Source organism: Eptatretus burgeri, chromosome 17 (genome assembly GCF_056783735.1).
Source record: "Eptatretus burgeri isolate ZD-2024b chromosome 17, Ebu_testis_v1, whole genome shotgun sequence".
Lineage (NCBI taxonomy): Eukaryota > Metazoa > Chordata > Myxini > Myxiniformes > Myxinidae > Eptatretus > Eptatretus burgeri.
Window position 1 is genome coordinate 51,557,779 of NC_140977.1, and position 23,092 is coordinate 51,580,870.

The window sequence follows — 23,092 nt, forward strand, 5'->3', positions numbered from 1 at the left end:
CACAAACAGTGGATTTTCCTATATTTGAAAGCTCCTTGGAAACGACACAGACTGGCCTTCAGTATGAAATTTTTAACTTAGATTACAGTTAATGGATTCATTTACAAAGCTTTCAACTTTGAAGGAAAAGTCCCTATTACTTTTCTCAGCACATGGTTCCAAGGATAGCTCTGGCACACATGTAACATCAGTCACAAAAAAACAATTTATTTTGCTGCTAAGCCTTCCTTCATGATCTTGATTTGTCTTTCACAATTCTCTTCCTGGAGGTTATGAGCAAACATTCATAGCAAACAAAACTCCAGTTCAACTACTTGAGCTGACAGGGCAGGGGCTGAAATCTGTAACGTCAGTCACATGCAATGTCAGTCCCGTTTTGTAATGTCAGTCACACAGTTAATTTACACCTTAAACACTAGATGGGAGCACATACTAGTGCACATTTTGTGCAATAGATGGCAGTACAAAATATTACCCACAATCCCCTATACTTCCTGCATTGTTTTTATACATGGTGTGTGAAAGTTTTTACCAGGTTTTTCAGTGACATACATCAGCTACATCTGAACTCAGCAGGTAAGAAATATAATACAAAACAATTCCCTGTGAATTGTAGTATTAGAAAATAGACGTGACATCATAAGAAAGAATCAAAACAAGTAGATTTACAGATAAATTTAAATACAAAAGTGGATGGTTACATGGTGAGAAATTTGATTCATCCGATTACCATGTCAAATGATTTAAGAACTATTTAAGACGAGTCTACTTTGTTCTAAAATTGACACGAATACTATTTTATTGTAATTTCATGCTCCAGGGTTGCCACAGGTCAGGGAAAAGGTCAGGGGGAAAAAATTTTTTCAAGGTCAGGGAAAAGTCAGGGAATTTTGTCAAAAGTGTAAAAATGTTGATAAGTTGAAATGTCAGCACCAAGAATTGTGATTTTTCAACAGGCAATATTAATATTTGCAATATAATTTTTTGTTTTCTTATAAAATTACCTTGTTCTGGTGTTCAGTTAAATGCACGCATTTTTATGTAATAAATTGTGGGAAAGAACGGCTGTAGGGTTGAAGGGAGGCCGTTATAAATATTTTTTGGTAATTGTTGTTCAATTGCTTGGTCAGTGAAAATTGCAATTTGGTCAGGGAAAAGTCAGGGAATTTTGAAATACCAGTTTTGTGGCAACCTTGTGCTCATTTAAACACTTAGAGTGGTAAAATACAGTATTAATGTTAGTGTACAACCTCATCATATTTATAATTCTGTCCTTCAGGAGAAAATGCCCATGACTGCTGCCGAACGTCAGGCCAAATGTCGTGCCAAACTAAAGGAGAGCAGGAAAAAGTATGCTGAACATAAAAAGAAGAATGTTCAGTACCAGATGAAGAGCAGGTGCAAGAAGAAAGAGAGAGAATTAAATCTCCCGAACCATGACCAAAAGCTCATACAGGAGCACAGTCGCGAAGAAACCAGGAAGCGCGTTGCAAAGTGGCGTGCATTGAGGAAAGAAGAGGCAAAAGACAAAGGCCCAGCTGCACTGAGTACCATTTGGGAATGCACAGGACTTAGGGCTTAGGCAACGCAATTTATCGTGCCAGACGGGCTCTGCGGCCAGCATTGCCATCAACACCACGCCGTAAGAAAGCTATCTGTCGTGAGCTGCTCCAAAGGACATTTGACATTGATGATGAAGAACCATGCTCCAGTCCAAATCAGCCAGTGGGACATAAACCTCTGTTTAAGGAGACCATCGACAGGTTTGTTGAATTTTATGAGAGGGATGATATCAGCCGCCAAGCTCCAGGGAGAAAAGATGTAGTCAATGTAAGAAATGAAGCTGGGGAAAAGGAAAAACGACAAGCCAGGCATTTGACCACCTCTGTGAAGGAAGCCTATGCTCTTTTCTGTGAAGAGTACCCAGAAACAAAGATTGGCAAAAGCAAATTTGCTGAGCTTCGACCAAAGCATGTGCTGTTGTTGAACAAACTGCCACACAATGTATGCATGTGCAGATACCATGAAAACGTCATTGATGCAATAAATGCTCTACATAAGACTTGTCATGATTTTCCACTGTACACCTATGAACTTCCAGGGAAATTTGCGTGTGCTGAATCCACAGAGCAATGCTGGCTGAATAAGTGCTCTGAGTGTAAAGATGGCAAAGGCTTTGCAATCTACTTTGAAAATCATGATGTTGCTGATGATGACAGTCACTTGGTACATCTGGAGAATGATGAAAATGACAAACTATGCAAGGCAGTCGAGGAAGGCACTGTCAGTGAGTTAAGGGAATACATCTGCAGCATAACTCCACAATTGATGGAGCATTGTTACATTAAATGCCAGCAAGCGGCGAGGTACACTAAAGAGAGGGAGGCTGCTATGTCAACACCCAATGATGGGTCAAAGGCCCTGCTGCATGTGGACTACTCGGAGAATTACTCCTGCTCATACCAAGACGAAATACAGAGTTCTCACTGGAAACAACAAGTGACCCTGTTCACTGCTACCCTTTGGCACTCTGGTGAACTCCACTCCATGGTAATAGCATCAGACAATTTGACGCATACCAAAGAAACACTCGTGGCCTACATCAGTCGGATTATTGATGAACTGCCATCAACAGTGACAACTGTGTCTCTTTGGTCTGACGGACCGGCTTCCCAGTTGAAGAACTGCTATGTTGCTGCTGGAATGCATGCACTAGAGCAATATCATGGCATTGAAATTCACTGAAATTTCTTTTCTACTTCACGTGGTAAAGGGCCAGTGGATGGGATCGGGGGATCCATGAAGAGAAAGGTGTGGACTGGTGTAAAGGCAAGGAAATTCCTGGTCACAAATGCTTCATCATTTGTAGAGGCTGCTTCAGCTGATGATGCATCAAAGGTCAAGGTGCTGGAAATGGCTGAAAGTTAAATCACTCAGAGAAATAAGTCTGAATCTTGCCCATGTGTTCAGCAACGCTCCTGCTATCCAAGGCATATCAGGAGCTCACTACCTGAAGATAAGTGGTGGCAGAGCAGTCTGCTACACAATGAGTAAAGATGCAGATAGTGCTGCAGCTGAGTCTGGCCAAAATGATGAGCCTGATGTAGAAGTGAAGGACTGGTGTCTCATAGAATATGACAATGAACTGTTTCCTGGTGAGGTCATATCAAAGATTGGAGAGAATTACGAAGTGTCTGCCATGGTGAAGTCAGGTGGACACTGGAAATGGCCTGCAAAGGAAGACAACATCTTCTACACCAAGGATACAATTAAGAAGCGGCTGGAGGTACCAATTCCTGTAAACAGACGTGGATTATACAAATTCCCAGATTTTCCACAATGACTTTTCTACTTATGATGGTAACTGCCACCTGGACTCCAAGGACCTCTGGACTTGGAGAAAGTAGAAAATTCTGACAATCAGCCTTCATGTGTAGTTTAGCTGAATTACGAATTGTTTACCAATTGTGGCATGCCATGTAATTTGTCCTGAAGTCAGCATACATGTTCATATCCTAGATAATGTTTCATTTTCTTATGTGTGCATCATGACATCCGAAGAACAATTTATCCGATTCATACTGCATGATTGTTATTCACAATTAATATGTGTTCCACTCAAACACACTGACAGATTTGTGTACAAGTATGTTGTCATTTAGATGAGAATCAGCATTTATAATAATAGAATTGTTGACAATTCAATTAATATTTGTGGTACATGAAAACTCCATACCATTTAAAACTCTTATCTTACCCTACTTAGCCAAGCTGACAGCATAGATATGCAAGGTGTTGGCTCGTGGACTGTTAATTGTAAGTGGACAAATCGTAATGTCAGTCACAGTAACGTCAGTCAAACTATATTTATGTACATTACTGGAAAAATAAACAAGCTTTTTATTATCTTGCCAAAACGAAGTTTTTGCAAGATATGTCAGTCAGCTTGTATGTTTTTTTTTTTTTGTTTGTCTGTAATCACGTATCGATCACTCTGCAGAGCACAGTCATCATTGGAAATTTTTGTAACTTCGCATATCAGAGTCCTATAGAGGTCCCTTTCAGGGCATAAAATTTAAGGTCAAGGTCAAAGGTCAAGGTCACTTTGTCGCAAATCAGTGGAGTCGACGAAACCCTTATTTTTTGAGTAATTTTGATCGGATCGTCTTCAAACTTTATGGGAATATAGTTCATAGTCTGGCGCTCAGCTGATTAATTTTTGGTGGCGATCGGCCTTGACCTTCATGGTTAGCGTTGGAGGTCGAAAGTTTTTGACCCCAAGGTCAAATTTTGAAATCTTAGATACCATATCGAGTAATACCTCATATGAAAGCTCTTCATAAGTGCTTTCCAGGTCTGTCAAAAGTTTGACGCTATGACGTCATCAAATGACGAAAAAACTGATTTTTCATGAAAATTTTATTTTCTCCTTTCTCATCAAAATCTCTTGAGAGTTCATGTATATGAGTCCTGGAGACATACTATCAACCATACTAAATTGTTAAGGTCAAGGTCAAAGGTCAAGGTCACAAAAAAGGTCAATAATCAAGGTCGACGAACCCCTTAATTTTTAAGTAACGTTGATCAAAGGATCTCTAACCTTGGTGGATATATAGGGTGTGGTATGGCGGTCAGCTGATTAATTTTTAATGTTAATCGGCCTTGACCTTCAAGGTCAACCGAAAGGTCATTCTTTTTAACCCTAAGGTCAAATTTTCAAGTTTCAGTTACCATATTGAGTAGCACCTCAAATTAAAGCCCTTAATGAGGGCTTTCTAAACATACAACTATTTTGACGATGTGACGTCATTTGACGATGTTATGAGGAAAAACTGCATTTTTCATGTATTTTGCATTGATTTAGTTCACATCAGAAACTCTTGTTTAGGTCACTCTGTATCGCAAAGTTCTCATTGGAAACTCTTGTGGGTTCATATATGGTTGTCTTTTTGGAATACTTTTCAGTGCACTTAATGGTCAAAGTCAAGGTCAAATGTCAAGATCACTTTGAAGTCAATTATGGAGTTCAATGAAACCCTTCTTTTTGAGTAATTTTCATCGAATCATCTCCAAACTTTGTGGGAATGTAGTAAATGGCTTAGCGCTCAGTTTATTAGTGTTTGTGATCGACCTTGACCTTCAGGGTTAGCGCCTGAGGTCGAACATATTTGACCCCAAAGTCAAATTTTCAAGTTTTAGGAACCATATCCTGTAGTACCTCAAATTGAAGTCCTCGATGAGTGTTTTCTAGATATGTCAAGCTTTAGCCATTTTGACGTCATTGGGTAACGTTATGAGGCAAACACGTATTGTTCATGGTCACTCTGTAAAACGATTATCATCGGAATCTCTCGTAGGCAGATATTCCTCAAGGAGTCGCTCCTAGTGGATAGCAGTTCTGTTCACCTCAGTGTGACCTTAAGTCACTCATGTTCACATTTTGGCGAGATACTGGTCACCCTGGGGGTGACATTGGTTCTTTTATTTTGTTTTTATTCTGTGTATTTTAGTGGGATATGGTATTGTAATGGCATAAGCGACAATTTTCTACTTCCAGTAGTTTGAGGACAATTTTGAATCAAAGTTGACTAGATGTTTTCCATGACCATTTTTCGTAACGTCAGTCATGCTTCAAACTTCCACCTCAACACAAAAGAAGCACAGAGCTAATGAGGAATTGACAATACTTCCATGTCAAGCAAGGGCCAAGTATAGCTCGCAACAAAAATTTCAGCTAAATAATTAACATTGGCAGCTGTACAATTTTCTTTTTCACATAACCCTCAAATTTGTAACGTCAGTCACGATGGATTCGCCCTTCTGTACTTTCTCGATTTCTTTCTCAATTTTCTTAAACACAATGCCCCAATCCAGTCGTCGTTTACGACAGCGAAGGAACGAAGCTGCGTGCCATGCACGTGCAATGGAATCTAATGAAGCACGAGCTGCTCGCTTGGCAGACAACACTGAATGTGAGGCAAGGTGTCGTGCAGCTGAAACGGATGAAGAACGAACTGCTTGCTTAGCAGACAACATTGAACGCGAGGCAAGGCGTCGTGCAGAAGAAACGGATGAAGAACGAACTGCTCGCTTGGCAGACAACACTGGATGCGAGGCAAGGCGCCGTGCAGAAGAAACGGGTACGGGCACGCACGTACGGGCACGTGAGAGCGAAGGAACGCCTGTGCGGTTGTTGTTTCTGGCACGCGGTTTGAAATTTTTTTGTTTTGTTTTGTTTGCACGTACGGCCACGCACATACGGGCACGCACTAGTATTATAAAATAGAAACACTTCGCATAGAAATGCACAGGTCTGAAAAACATACAATCCAGACAAATATACGAGATGTGTTCAAAAAGTATCCAACCTTAATTTTTTGTGCATAAACAAATGAAGCTAGGGAGGCGTGGTTTGGTGCACGTTTGTAGGCGATCCTAATTCGTATGTGTGAATATTTTCCCGCCTGCAGAAACTGTCAAACCGCCGATGAGTGAGGAAGTGTAAGTGAGCGCCATCGGATTTTTGTTTTTGACAAAATGGCGGATCACTGTGTTGAAGAAGTTGGGATCGCTGTTCACAGTCTCCAGCATATCCTGTGCGATCTCCAAACGTAGTTGCTTCTGCTCGATCGTTAGCAGCTTTGGCACAAACTTCGCTGAGATTCTCCTTAAGCCCAAATCCTGTCACAATGGAATGAACGGATCCAATGCTGACGCCTGCAAGTTCTCTGATCGTGATTCGCCGATCCTGCATCAGCAGGGTCCTCACTTGGTCAATGACGATCTCATTTTGGGATGCTGAAGGCCTACCAGAACGTGCTTCACTTTCCACTGATGTGCGACCATCTTTGAAGCGGTTGTACCACTCTTATCTGTGTGGTGTCCATTGCTTCGTTCCCGAAGGCCTGTTGAATCTTGCGGATCGTTTCCACTTGGGAATCGCCAAGCTTTACACAAAATTTGATGCAGTAGCGTTGTTCAAGTTTTTCCGTCATTTTGTCAAAAACGAAAATTCGACGGCGCTCACTTACACTTCCTCACTCATCGGCGGTCTGTTGGTGACTGACAGCTTCTGCAGGCGGGAAAATATTCACGCATACATATTAGGATGGCCTACATACGTGCACCAAACCACACCTCCCTAGCTTCATTTGTTTACGCACGAAAAATTAAGGTTGAATACTTTTTGAACACACCTCGTATATGGTTATCATCCACAATTAGTATTATATATAAATAAGAGTTTGAGCAACACATTGGGCATTCCAAAGGATCAAATTATATAAAAAAGTATTTGGATGTACACATATTCTGATTGTCATTTTGTAACACCATGAGAGAATATGAATGAAAATTCTGAATAATTTCAAACTTCAACTCGAAGGGCACTTGGTAGAGCGCACGCCTCCGCCACGCAATGCCTGATCCACAAGAACATATCGGGCCCAATACATTTTTGAAATATCCTGCTATATATCGTTTTTGGCCCCATCTCTCAATGGTGAAGAATCACTTAATTTTAGTAGTCAGATCCGGATCCGGATCTTCACCAAAATCTAATGGGTTCGTCCTTGTCACACACCCAACCTGTCCACAACTTTTTGAAATATCCTGTACACAAACAGACACAAAGGGGTGAAAACATAACCTCCTTCACCTTCAGTGGGAGAGGTAAAAATAACAGCAAACTGAATACTTATGAGAATCAGGAAACTGTCAAACCTCAACTCAGATTCTGCAACCCGTCCAGACGGCATCAGCCCATGTGTCCAAAAAACATGCCCCTCTGCTCTTGCTCACCCCTCTCTCTGTTCTATTCACCCTTTTATTTGCTCAAGGTAATCTGCCATCTACTTGGAAATCAGCAAATATTACCCCCCTGCGTAAAAAAAAGAGATCCGTGCAACGACAGACCAATCAGCCTTAAACCAATCAACAGCAAGGTTATGGAACTCATCATCGCTTCAGACATTAAATCCTTCCTCTTCTCCAATGGCTTGATTTATGATCATAAATTTGGATACAGACCAGGTCACTCTACCCTGGATATGCTGCTTCTGCTCTCCCAACAATGGATGGAGGTACTCAATGCCAGACATGAAATCAAGAGTCATCTCCCTCGACATATCATGAGCTTTTGATATGGTCTGGCACCCGACCCTGCTCACCAAACTCTCTTCCTATGGTATCCAAGGCCATCTCCACTCATGGCTCGCAGACTTCCTCTCCTGTCGCAGCCAACGTGTGGCCCTAAATGGAGTTCTCTCATCCCTTCTTCCTGTCCAGGCTGGAGTTCCTCAAGGAAGCATTCTGGGCCCTGTTCTTTTTCTGGTTTTCATCAATGACCTCTCTGACTTTCTGGAAAATCGTCTTTATCTCTACTGATGACTCCACCCTCTGCCGTACCATCCATCATCCCTCAGACCGACACACCGCAGCTTCTTCGCGCTCTGCAGATCTGGATAAAATCACAAGCTGGTCCAACACGTGGAACATGTCTTTCAATCCTGTCAAATCTCACACACTCACTGTCTCCGAAAGGACCGTTTGTTCCAAAGGCGGGGAAAAAGAGGAATGAAAGAGTGAAGGTGACCAAACTCCCACACTCTTCAATCCCATTCTTCCCTCCAGGCCTTCAAAACAGCTGTTCACCATCACCTATCTTCTCCCATCCAAAACCACGATCTTTTCTACCCCGTTAAACCACCCCAACCCCACCTCCTTCAAATTCCCTGCTTTCCTTCCTGAAAGTCCCTGTGGTGTACATCTTGTTTACCCTGTATTCCCCGCCCTATCCCTCTCCCTTCCACAAATCACCTAATGTCTCTGTTCTCCACTGTTTTGTCCTTCCCTCTCCCACCCCTCTTGTTGTGCGTTATGTATTAGCTCGCATGCAAGCCTCGACAATGTGTACAAAAAATAAAATAAAACAAATAAAAATCAGTATACAGTGGAACTGGAAATCTTCCATGTGGTTGAAGACCAAAGCAAAGTTAGAGAAAGTGATTACATACTAATGGACTGAATCAAAATAAGTTTGTTTGTTTTTTAGTCCACATACATGCCCCCCTTCACCCAGAATTTTGCCGAAAATGAGGAAATATTCTAACGCAGGCAGTCTCCCGAACGGGCGACAGGAGACCGCTGGAGAACAATTATCTCCCAAGAAGCCTGAGTGGAGGCGAATACACAGATAATCTGACACGATGTGGTTGTTTCACTATTAATGAGGGGGTGTTTACCTATGCTGAAGGACAGAACAAAGTACATGGCAACGCATTTAAAAGCAAAACATCTTATCATTAAATAACAGGGATGGGAACGTGGGAAGTAAAATGCAATTGAAAGACAGATAACTGGACAGCACGCTTAAATAGCTGGAAGTATCTCGGTTATCTTACTATTAATCTTGTCACAGAAAGATCCAGTCATCCCAGTATGAAAGAAACAGACAGTGGTATCAGTATATGTAGGTTGTCTTTCCTGAATCACCAAGGGCACGATGCAGACACACTCAAGGGCAACTCTCAGAATCTGATTTTGCCCTTAGCTGTCCATTGCTGTGTCGATAGTTGATCTCACTGTCCCTCTGGTGGGGTCTTGCTGATAACAAGGCTCTCTGTGCTGTGAATCTTAAAGAAGAGGACAGCTTTGTCATGGCTGAAAGAGAGATGATGTTCCCAGTTGTCTGTCTCACAGAGAGACAAGAGATTTGTCACTGGATGTGCACCCTGGCTGTATCTCTCTCGATCTCTTACTGGAACTGGTTTGGGAAAGAACAACCATGGCCATGGTCAGAGCTCCCACCTTCTTGCTACACAGGTCTTGCGCACGTGCTGTCGATGTCCAGGCTGTGCAAGGTAGCACACGCTGTGCAAGCTATGCAAGGTAGCACACGCTGTGCAAACTATGCAAGGTAGCACACGCTGTGCAAACTATGCAAGGTAGCACACGCTGTGCAAACTATGCAAGGTAGCACACGCTGTGCAAACTATGCAAGGTAGCACATGCTGTGCAAACTATGCAAGGTAGCACACGCTGTCCAGGCTGTGCAAGCCATGGTTGTAAAGCCAATGTCGAGACTCCGCATTAACACAAATGGAATGGTCATGGTTGTAAAACCCGGGTTTAAGGCTTCTTATTAACACACCAAAATGTGGAACAGCCATTAATGAGTGCGATTTATATATGAAAGTACAATGGGGTTGATTTAAAGATTAAACACAAATGGGAGGTGGGAGAAGGAGACAGACTCTAGGACAGGGGTCGGGAACGTGTGGCTCGCGAGCCAGGTATGGCTCTTTTGATGATTGCATCTGGCTCGCAGATAAAATTGGAGTTTGAAACTTGGAAAGCCCAATATTTCTCGCAGAAGCTTTAGCTATAGTTTGAATGGTGTCGTGCTTCATTCACGTGCAGGGCTGAACTTGGCAGAAGGAGAGAAGAAAAAACACCTCCGAATTGTCTGAAGCGGTTTTTGTTTCGTCCAGTCATGCGGCCGACGCGAGTAGTGATTTCGGTTCCTCCAATGACGTGCCGCCGCCGAGACGCGTCACGGAATTCATCTCGACCAATCACGCGCCACCGCTGAGGCGACTCGTGATTTCGGTTCCTCCAATGACGTGCCGCCGCCGAGACGCGTCACGGAATTCATCTCGACCAATCACGCGCCACCGCTGAGGCGACAGCATCCCAGAGTCGGCCGGCCGCGCCGCACCTCTCGAGTATGTCAGCCCGTGTGCAGGCCAGCCAGACTCACTTGGGTCAACATCTCCCTCTCTCTCATTTGCTCAAAGCTAACCCTTCGACGAAGAAGATGGCGAAAAGAAAAAAAGATGAGGAGTATCGTACATTTCAGGACGAATGGGCCGAAGAATTCACCTTTGTGGAGAGAGCAGGTTCTGTGGTGTGTCTAATTTGCAATGACAAAATTGCATCGATGAAACGGTCGAATATAAAGCGGCACTTCGACACGCGCCATGCTACCTTTGCATCAAAATACCCTGTGGGAGACAGCAGAAAGAAAGCGTGCCAAGAGCTACTGAGCAGGGTGCAAGCCAGCCAGCAGCAACTCCGCGTATGGACCCGGCAAGGTGACTATAATTCCGCTCGCTTTGCTGGATCTTTAGCAATAGTGAGGAACGGAAAACCATTCACAGATGGCGAGTATGCAAAAACGTTCATGCTGGATGTCGCCAATGAACTTTTTGATGATCTTCCGAACAAAGACAAGATAATCAAACGGATAAAAGACATGCCTCTGTCGGCAAGAACTGTTCATGATCGTACCATCATGATGGCAAACCAAGTGGAGGAAACGCAAGTGAAGGACATAAATACAGCGCCGTTCTTTTCCCTGGCTTTGGATGAGTCAACAGACGTAAGCCATTTGTCGCAGTTCAGTGTGATTGCAAGATATGCTGCTGGTGATACACTGCGCGAAGAAAGTCTTGCTGTTCTGCCAATAAAAGGGTCCACAAGAGGTGAGTATTTATTCAAGTCTTTCATGGAGTTCGCTCAAGAAAAAAATCTACGAATGGATAAACTTATCTCGGTGTGTACTGATGGTGCTCCGTGTATGGTGGGGAAAAACAAAGGATTTGTGGCGCTTCTCCGTGAACATGAAAATAGACCCATCCTAAGTTTCCATTGCATTCTACACCAGGAGGTACTTTGTGCTCAGATGTGTGATGGGCAGCTTGGCGAAGTGATGTCGCTGGTCATTCGTGTGATCAACTTTATTGTTGCCCGAGCCTTAAATGCTCGCCAGTTTAAAACACTGCTGGATGAAGTTGGAAATAACTATCACGGTCTGCTTTTGCACAGCAATGTGCGTTGGTTGTCAAGAGGGAAGGTGCTTAGCCGTTTTGCGGCTTGCCTGAACGAAATCCGGACTTTCCTTGAAATGAAAGGGATTGAGCATCCTGAGCTAGCCGAAACTGAGTGGCTCCTCAAGTTTTACTATCTCGTGGATATGACTGAACATCTGAACGAGCTCAACGTGAAAATGCAAGGCATTGGAAATACAGTGTTATCCCTTCAACAAGCCGTGTTTGCTTTTGAAAACAAGCTGGAGCTCTTTATCATGGATCTTGAAACAGGTCGTTTACTACATTTTGAAAAACTGAGACAATTTAAAGATGCATGCACAGCAAGTGAGCCCACTCAAAACTTTGATCTCCACCAGTTAGCTGGCTTCACATCCAGTCTCCTACTGTCATTCAAAGCACGCTTTGGAGAATTTCGTGAGCACACTCGTCTTTTTAAGTTCATCACCCATCCAAACGAGTGTTCACTGAACACAGCCGACCTGAGTTACATTCCTGGTGTCTCCGTCAGAGATTTTGAAGCAGAAGTGGCTGACCTGAAGGCCTCAGACATGTGGGTGAATAAGTTCAAGTCACTGAATGAAGATTTGGAAAGAATCGCACGACAGAAAGCGGAGTTGGCGAACAAGCACATGTCGACAGAAATGAAAAAACTTCAACCCGAAGACGAGCTGATTATCAAAACTTGGAACGCGCTTCCTGTCACATACCTCACACTGCAGCGTGTGAGTATTGCTGTATTGACCTTGTTTGGATCTACGTATGCATGTGAGCAGTCATTCTCACATCTTAAAAACATCAAGTCCAACCTACGATCACGTCTAACGGATGAAAGCCTCAACGCTTGCATGAAGCTTAACCTCACCAAGTACCAACCAGACTACAAAGCCATCAGCAAATCCATACAGCACCAGAAGTCCCATTAATGGTGAGTATTATAACAACATTATTTAAAAGAATAAATTCAGAGGCTTATTATACTCACATTTAGTTGAATTCAGTCTTAAAATATATTATATGGCTCTCACTGAAATAGATTTCCAAATATTTTGCTTTAATGGCTCTCTGAGTCAAAAACGTTCCCGACCCCTGCTCTAGGAGAAAGGGGGACAGGGAATCTACCTATACACGAGATTCTGTTTGATGCTAATTGGGGTTTATGAGCACTTATGCTGACACTCATTAGGCTATAACTAGCTCACTGGATTATTTAATTGGGTGAGGTAGGGTTCATGGGGGTAGAAAATATATCAGGTCGGGACAGGGGATGATATGAGATGTTGGTACACCAGGTTTTTGAAACCCTACAAAAAAAAGTGTGCAATTGAACAGTCTCCCAATGGCTGGAGGTTGTGGAGGACAAAAGAGTGGAGAGGTGTACTTAACTAAGAGTATGATATTGGAAGAACCTGTCCATCCTGGAGGAGCTGGGAGTGGCAGAGGGCTGAAAGATATATACTGGAAGAGAGGTCATTGAAAAAAAACAATTTAAAATGCCACCAACCTGTCTGAGATGTGAGCAACAGGCCTTATGCTTTGGCCTCATTGAGGCACAGGCAAATAATGTGTAACTCTAGATTCTACAGAATCCAGGAAAGACATGTGATGCTGGGGCACCAGCCGATAGGAAAGAGCAGTACAGTGCTCTCATGAGTTACAGCATAAAGGCCTTTGTAGACTGGATAGGTCACCTTTTTTTCTTTCAAGGAATCACTTGGTGGAGGATTCTCAATCTACAGCAGTTGTTGGAAGCTAGTTTTTCTACACAGCCCAGTAGATATCATGGCCGTTGGTGAGGCCTAAAAGTTCAAAAGACTGAACCTCTTCCAGTGGCTGACAATGGAAATAAGTGGGTTTGTTTGATGGTCATTCTGGCATGAAAGCACGAGACCAAAATTTCACAGGATTGAAAGATATTCCATTTGTCAGAGCAGCAATCAATCAATTCCAAATAAAAATTAAATTAAATTCCAGGATGCCATATAATCTGAGTCAGGAAAAAAGATTAAATCACCAGCAACAACAAAAAAAGTATTATATAAAGACTGCCCATATGTCTCAGGATGAAGAAAATAAATAAATAAAAAGGTGCTTCAAAATACGCAAGCAATCAGCAAAATCAAATTGCAATTTGCCTGGAATGCTGAACACTGGTAGAGCTGATTTTTAATCAACTGAAGATGAAAAAGACATACAAGGGATCAATGAGAGGTAAGATGTGGTTTTTGTTTGTTTTTGCAACTCTTCTCGATGACCAACTTTTCATACAACTTGGACAATGACAACAAAAAATATGCAAATTCAAACAGACCAACCATGGTGGGTGGTGTAGAAGTAATTCAGGTGAGTGCAACTCCCATAGATCAACTCTTCAGGACACATACACGTGTCGTACTCATATCCAATAATTTCTGTATGTACTTGTTTAACAATGAATATTAATCTATCTATAATTCCAGCAAACTCTGTCTGTCTGCGACCACCGTTTCTCAACGACCGCCGGTCCGATCTCATTGAAACTTGCCAGGAATATTGCCGGGGACCCGCAGATGTGCCTTTTCGAGGTTTGATATCGATTGGACGAGCGGTTCCCAAGTTACGGCCATTTTACTGCTTTTTTAGTGTTGAAAAGGTGTATATATGGCAGCTGAAGGTGTCGTTCCACCTTCTCACGCCAATTTTTTCCCAAATTATTAATAACCGGACAACCACCAGTCTGATCGGATTGAAACTTGCCAGGAATATTGCCGGGGCCCCGCGGATGTGCCTTTTCGAGGTTTGATATCGATCGGGCGAGCGGTTCCCAAGTTACGGCCACTTATCTGTCGACCAATGACAAGACACGGTACTATGACATCACAAATGACGTCACAATTTTATGTATTTATTTATTTTTTTTGCACGATCGACAGTCCGATCTGATCTGAAATGATCTCTCGGACTCTCTGGAAAATCCTCTATTTCTCTTTGCCGATGACTCCACCCTCTGCCGTACCATCTGTCATCCCTCAGACCGGCAAGCAGCAGCTTCTTCGCTCACTGCAGATCTGGATAAAATCACAAACTGGTCCAACACGTGGAACATGTCTTTCAATCCACACAAATCTCACACTCTCACTATGTCTCTTCGAAAGGACCGTTTACAAAACCCCCCCATCCACTTTCTCAACAATCCTCTGGAAGAAGTCTTTTCTTTCAAGCTTCTGGGTCTCACTATCTGCCATGACCTTTCCTGGGAAAGTCACATTTCCAACCTTGCCTCAAAAGCCAGTCGCCGACTGGGAATCCTCCGTCGTGCTAAGTCCTTCCTCGGCCCTCTTGAGCTCCTGACTACTTACAAAGCTTTTGTCCGTAGCTTGATGGAGTACTGCTCTCCCCTCTGGGCTGGTGCTCCTGCCTCCCACCTTTCTCGACTTCACGCTGTCGAAACCAGGGCTTTTAAGATCATTGGCATCTCCCGCAATGAAGCTGAGTCTTTGGGCCTCTCACTCAATCACCGCAGGTTGGTCGGTGGTCTTTCTGTCTTCTACCGACTCCTCTCCAGCCTTGCCCCCCCTGCTCTCTCTGCGATTTGTCCCAACCACATTTCCACAGGGCGCTCAAGGTCCGCCAACAACCCCCTTCTGGTAAAACTACCAAAATCACAAATCACTGCTCATCTTCACTCTTTCATTCCTCTTTTTCCCCGTCTTTGGACTAAACTTCCTCACTCTATTCTTTCCCATTCTTCCCTCCAGGCTTTCAAAACAGCTGTTCACCACCACCTCTTATCTTCCCCCATCCAAATCCTCGATCTTTTCTACCCCCGATAATCCACCCAAGCCCACTTCCTTCAATTCTCCTGCTTTCCTTCCTGAAAGTCCCTGTAATGTCCATCTTCTCCTCGCCATGTTCCCCGTCCCATCCCCATCCCTCTCCCTTCCACAGTTCACCTGTGTCTGTTCCCCAATGTTTTGTCCCTTCCACTCCCACCCCTCTTGTCTCATGCCTCCTTGCTGTGAGTTGTGTGTTAGCTCTCATACGAGCCTCGACCAAGGTATACAAAAAAAAAAAAAAAAAAAAAAAAAATGACAAGACACGGTACTATGACATCACAAATGACGTCACAATTTTATGTATTTATTTATTTATTTATTTTTTTTTTTTTGCACGATCGACAGTCCGATCTGATTGAATCTTGCCAGGAATATTGCTGGGGATCCGCGGATGTGCCTTTTCGAGGTTTGATATTAATCGGATGAGCGGTTCCCAAGTTATGGCCATTTATCTGTCGACCAATATCTGCGAGAGAGGGGGACGGGAGAGGGGAAGATGAGAGTGGGGGTGAGGGAGAGGGGTGAGAGAGGAGGGGGTGAAAGGAAGGGCGAGACGAGGGGGGAGCGAGAGAGAGGGGGCAACACAATTCTTCTTCGTTTGATATGACGTCACAATTGACGCTGGGGACCTGAGTGTTTCCCAGGTGTTTCCCCAAGTTATGGCCATTTATGATATGGTTGGTCCGATCTAATTGAAACAATGCCCCAATCCAGTCGCCGTTTACGCACCTACGGGCCCGTACTAGTGATTGTTAAATAACGAATTACTATATGTTGATTGGAGAAGCAATTTTGCATACAGGCATGCACGTACTCACACATACATTTACAATATTCAGATTATAATCAAATGTATGCTCTCAAATATTATATATATATATACATACATATATATATATATATATATATATATATATATATATATATATATATATATATATATATATATATATATATATACACAGTATATACATATATAGATATAAATTAATTCTTTTAATTGAGACTACATCACTAAATGCAACTGTCTGTACTCTTTCATTGCTTAACTTTGCTTGACCTAACTCTTATCTGCCTGGGCCTTGGAGCAGATAACTGCTCCCTCACCAAAATATTAGTCTCAGCAGTTTCTTATCCTGTTTTGTTCAACCGTCTCATTGCACCATTGCTTGCTTGAGTGTATAAAAGGACATTGGCTGGGGCACTTATTTGGAGAGATCTTGGCACTGTTAGTGCATTTTCTCTCTCCATGCATGCATGATTAAATGATTCACCTCTGTTATAATAAACTTGTTAAAAGAACCTTGAGCGAGTTTTCTTCCACAGTTAATTGGCGTAGTCGGCAGGATCACAAACCCCAGACGACGACGACGGAAGGCTACACCTTGGTGATAGCAATCACTGAAAGCTGGCTGAAACAAAGGTGAAGGAACTTTTTGAAAGTCCATATTTCCTCTGTGTTTGCTCTCACCACAGGTTGTATGCTATCTCTATCCCTAACCTACCAGGAAATGTGATCCTAGCATTTAACCTAAGTGTTCAGAGTTGAATCATTTATAAAGTCATCGGAAACAGGTTAGAATCCTGTTGCATTTGTGAATGTTATAAAAGGGGTTAAAATCCCACAGGTCAGACGACTGATGTTTAGGTAAGATGCAGCTGTCCAGAAGGTGAAGGTTCAAAAAGTGAGATGAAGAGTGAAAGTCCCCTCTGCATTAACAGTGCAAGGTGCTGCTGTGCCCTTGCACAAAGTTAAAATCCTCAAAGGCACAGAGACAAGTTGACGTCTGGCTATACTCTTGCACAGGACTGACATTCCCAGAAGTATAGAGGACGGGTTGTATGGGTTGAAAAGTCTTACCGAATGAGAGTCCCACCATCAGGATGTTTTAAGTGTGAAATAAAATAAAATAGTTTGTGTAAAACGTTCCAGTGTGTACGTGTGTGTCAGTTTGTGTATAAGCTTGAGAATGAGCAATAAGTATGGAAAGTCAGGCAAGGTTCCCATCAAATAACTCTCTGGGGTAAGTTGAAGATGGCTGGTTTTGCTGATGACAGGTAAGATCTCTCTTGTAGTGACAACCTAAGACAGGCACAGTCGTGTAACTGCTCTTTGCTTCCAGATGTATCTCGTGGACCAATTAAAATCTGCACTTGAGATTGGTGAAAGCCCTGGAAACAGGAATAATTCATCTCAAATTCAATTTAATTTGAAAACTTTGGCATTTAGTATGCCACATATTGTCCAAGGAAGGACAAAAGGGAGGAATGGAGAAGTAATTCAGATCAGCCCAACTCCCATAGATTAACTTTTCAGTGCACATACATACGTGCAGGATTAACTCTTTCAATAACTTCTATATGTACTTGTTTAACAATGAATATGAATAATTGTTAAATAATGAATTACTACATATTGATTGGAGAAGAAATTTTGCAGATAGACATCCACACACTCACATGTTCACGAAGGTACACATACATATATAATATCCTTATTGTAATCAAATGTATGCATATATATATATATATATATATATATATATATATATATATATATATATATATATATATATAAATAAATAAATAAATAAATAAATAACATTTATAACATATACAAAAGATATATATTTTCAATGTTTTTTTTCTTTTATATATATATATATATATATATATATATATATATATATATATATATATATATATATATATATATATATATATATATATATATATATATATATATATATACATATATACATATATACACAGTAGTACCTCTACTTACGAATTTAATTCGTTCTGGGAGTAGTTTCATAACCTGAAACCTTCGTAAGTAGAGACGCCTTTTGAATGTAAATGCGCTAATCCGTTCCAAGCCCCGCAAAATTCGGACATTTTTTTTTAATAAATCATAAAAATGCATCAGAACATGAAACAAATACATGTTAAAATTAGATTACCGCACAATAAACATAAAACGAGAGGCACATAACGTAAAAAACAAAGAATAAAGGAAATAATAAAAATATTCATTTACCTTTTAACTGCTATTCTCGTTACTTTTTGGCCTCTTTGTTTACTGGTCCTTATCAGCAGTGTTTTTTGCCTCGCGTTTCGTGAAGAATTGATCCAATGACGTCTGCTTTTGCCGGCTTTTAACAATCCGTCGGAAATGCGCGAGGCAGACATCGTCATCGTGCGCGATAGCCCGCCTTGTGAACACTTTTTCCGGGTGATTCTTTTCAACAAATTCCGAGACTTCATGGAATTTTCCTAAAATGTCTTTGATTTGGGCTGATGGAATAATGGCTGCCTCCTCCTCCTCCTCCTCCTCGTCCTCTTTGAACTCCTCCTGCACCGCGGTGTGTTGCATCACCTCCGCTTCGTGGTCGGGAATACATGCCTCGCCATGGTGAAGAACAGAGTGAAGTCCAGTCCTCCTTTTAAACTTCTCGAACCACCCACACGATGCCTTAAACTCCTGGTGTAGTCCTTGCGCCGAATTTCCCTCGCCTGTATCCTCCTTCACGAGGTCAGTGAAGATGGCGGTTGCCTTTGCGCAAATTATGGCCTCTGTCACTGTCACCAGCGATCTCTTTCTCCTTTATCCACACGAGTAACAACCTCTCCATCTCATCGTTCACTGCCGACCTCCTCTTGGAAATGACAGAGAGGCCTTTGGAAGGAGCCGTAGCTTTTAGGGCTTCCTTTTGTTTTATTATCGTGCCGATCGTAGATATATTACGGCCATATTCTTTTGCGAGATCAATAAAACGCATCCCCTTTTCATACCTTTCTATTATCTCTTGCTTTGTTTGTATGGCCAGAAAAACTCTCTTCTTCTTCTTTTCTCCTTGTCCACTTTTCTTCATTGCTTTCTTGGGGTCCATTGTGAATAAAAGTTACTGTAATCCACACGCGTACTGTACTGTAACACTGTCCGAGCACTTTGTAGCGGGACCATAGACTGTATACAGTATAACTATATTTACAGAGCGGGACGGGGACATGAAGAGCATGCTGGGATACACGCATACGCAAAGGGTTGCCAGGCAGATTTTAGGCGATAGCCAATGGCAGAGCAGCTACAAGTTTGTTTATGTTCGGGAAACTCTGGGAGCAGCGAAAAGCAGCGCGTACTGTACTGTATTTTTGACTTCGTATCCTGAAACGCCTTCGTAACTAGAGGCAATATTTTCCCGTTCAGGCGCTTCGTAACCTGAAACATTCGTATGTAGAGACATTCTTAAGTAGAGGTACCACTGTGTATATATATATATACACACAGTAATCCCCCGTTTCTTGCAGGGGTTACGTTCCAAACCTCCCGCGCTAAGTGAAAATCCACGATAAATGGACGACTCCCCCCCCCCAAAAAAATCGATTCGTCTGGTCTGGTCAGTTTGAGTTTGAGGTGCCTGAGATCGACTAGTCTGGTCTGGTCAGTTTGGCAGTGATTGGGTTTGAGGTGCCGGAGATCGACTCGTCTGGTCTGGTCGGTTTGGCAGTGATTGGGTTTGAGGTGCCGGAGATCGACTAGTCTGGTCTGGTCGGTTTTGAGGTGCTGGGTATGAGCAGTGCTCGTCCAACGGCGGCAAACCTTTTCCTTCCCAAAGCATATATCGAGCACCTTAACCTTCTCCTGGAGCGTCCCAGGACCTTCCACTGGTGCTTCGGTTCCTTGCCAGAAGCCTTAGAAGGTGCAGTGCGTTTGGGTGGCATCGTGGGGCTTGGAGAAAAAAAACGTAGAAAATATTCGTAGTTTCCAAGCGAAACTTTGTCTCGTGCGTTGTGTGACTGGTCGAGCACCACGCGTTATAATTTATTGCTTAAATAATTTATATTTTATATATAATTACCGCGATGTACTGGGGGAATCCGCAGAAAAAATTAGTTACGTTCCAAGGGAAAACCCGCGATGAACCGGGGACGCGATAGGTGAACCGCGATGAAGCAGGGGTTGATTGTATACATAATATTGAAATATATATATATATATATATATATATATATATGCCCCATTGGGCCACTGAATTAATACACCAGGGGGTTGACTCAGCCTGTCATCCTTCCGAGGTCAGCGAAATGAGTACCAGTATACTGGGCCGGTGTATACCCCGGTTAAAATAGGTGTACCATATCCCTGTGTCGTAAGAGGCGACCAGGGTTGCGTCAGGAAGGGCATCCGGCATAAAACATGTGCCAAATCACTATGCGGATCACACGGATGATCCGCTGTGGCGACCCCTAACGGGAGCAGCCGAAAGAAGAAGAAGAATATATATATATATATATATATATATATATATATATATATATATATATATATATATATATATATATATATATATATATATATATATATATATATATATATATATATATATATATTATCAATTGAGACTACTTGACTAAATGCAACTGTCTGCACTTTTTCATTGCTTTATTTTGCTTGACCCAATCATTATCTGCCTTGGCCTTGGAGCAGATAACTGCTCACTACCAAAAGACGAGCCTCAGTAGTTTCTTATCCTGGTTTGTTCAACCGCCTCATTGCACCATCGTTTGCTTGAGTGTATAAAAGGACATTGGCTGGAGCACTTAGTTTGAGAAATCTTGGCACTGTTGCTGGGTATTTTCTCTCTCCATGCATGCATGATATAATGATTAAACTCTCTTATAATAAACTTGTGAAAAGAACCTCGAGTGATTTTGTGCATTTCAGATTTTTCAGATAAGGATTCATATTCGTCCAATTATGGCTAATACCACTTCACCAATGATGTCATCACTATCACCATATGTACCCCATGGGGAGTTGATGACATATGCCATGTTTCAATTTTTTCGTTGAATGGTTTTGGGAAAGATGTCCAATTTTTTTTCCTATAATCCAATATCGCTGCCATACCATGTGACCTCTGATGTCAGAGTAACCAATAAAATATTATCCATGAGGAGTCACTCCGATGTTTAAAGTTTTGCATCAATTGGACAAACGTTTGCAGAGAAAAAAATTAAATACATACCACCACCCCCATTTTATATGAAAACTTCCAGTCATCCCACGTGAACCTGATCACTTGTGGTTAACCCTTTAAAGACCAAGGGACACATATGTCCCCAAACTTAAAGTGGTGTTTCTTCGATATTTCCCTACTATTTTAGATTACTATATTTGCCAACGTACAAACATAAAGTAGCTACCACTGGGTAAGAGCTTTTGGCGCTTCCATTATCCCCATGCTTTTTCTGAAGAAAAAAAAAAACGGGGGGGGAGGGGGATATTTGGCACCATCTGCCTGTCAGTCACACTATCTTCTAAAAGGTTGTACAGAAATTCACTAAACTTGGTAGTTATGATCACTGCATGGCAGAAGGTGCAAGAGCAATGCCATTTTTTGAACCCCCCCTTGGGTGGAGTCAAAGGTCAAATAGTGAAAAATGCAATTACAGCCACATTTTTAAAGCAATTTTTAATGAAACTTTGTATTGCAAACAACATTGGGGGATACATGAAATATATAAATAAAGATTTTTTGATTTGGGCCCCAGTTCATGCCCCAAGGGGTGCGGACTTGGGATAACGGGTCAAAACGGAAAAGAGATACATTTTAACTCAAAATTTGATGTTAGATTATTCCTGGTGGAACTTTCTGCCATTTTTCAACTTTCCTTTAAGTGCGAAGCGCGGGGATTTGTGATATCACGCCATCGACTTTGCTCGAGTTTTTCTTTTTTTTTGTCGATAACAAAAACTTGTATTTTTCGGCCTACATACTCTTGAATTTCAATTCATATTACTGATTATTAGAGCCATACTAATAATAAAATTGGACTTGAATCTGAAAACTACTTTCAAGATGCTTGTGGTCCTCAAAGGTTCATCATGTTGAGCGGTCATGACATCGGTGGCCTAAAAGGAGATAGTTACACAATACAAGTGTCGACTATCAAGGTATTTTGTTCTGTCAGACCCCACCATTCCTGGGTGATATGTTCCTGGGCAATGCCGTGAATAATGGGGCATTGTTTCAATGGAAAAAAGGGGGAGATATGAGTCAATAACCACTGGGAGCCTGAGTGAAAAATAAAAAGTCCCATGAAAAACCAGGAATACGCCCATGAAAACGTGAAAAAAAGGCAAAAAAAATAAAATAACATGTGAATACACGATGCACAGGGACACGATTGTCAAAGTAGGTCGCATTTTATAAACCGCAAATATGCAGGGTCCGACAGTATTTTTAAATTATATCTGTACAATTAGATTATTAGAACTAAGAGTTGCAAAGTACCTTGCAATCAATAGATGAATCTGCAATATTTTAAACAAAATAAAAATATAATTAACAATGATCATCCATTTTAACGGCACAGAGAATAGCTATAACACATTAAATGTTGTACCCTACATGTGATTATCAAACCAAATTCAAAAAGGTC

The 23,092-nt window shown here is 41.9% G+C and overlaps 2 protein-coding genes across 9 annotated transcripts in view; one reads left to right on the forward strand and one right to left on the reverse strand.

Annotated features, from left to right (window-relative positions):
• Positions 1 to 23,092, reverse strand: part of LOC147010088 (uncharacterized) — a 144,084-nt gene that overhangs the window by 94,710 nt on the left and 26,282 nt on the right. The window lies entirely within an intron of this gene.
• LOC147010090 (protein FAM200C-like) overlaps positions 9,356 to 23,092 on the forward strand; it is a 527,036-nt gene continuing 513,299 nt past the window's right edge. For both annotated transcript variants that reach the window (XR_015052797.1, XM_085861618.1), the window contains exon 1: positions 9,356 to 12,756. Coding sequence is in view for 1 of the 2 variants with exons in the window: in XM_085861618.1 (XP_085717744.1) it covers positions 10,727 to 12,754 (2,028 nt within the window). In the remaining variant the exon portion in view is untranslated. The remainder of the gene's footprint in view (positions 12,757 to 23,092) is intronic.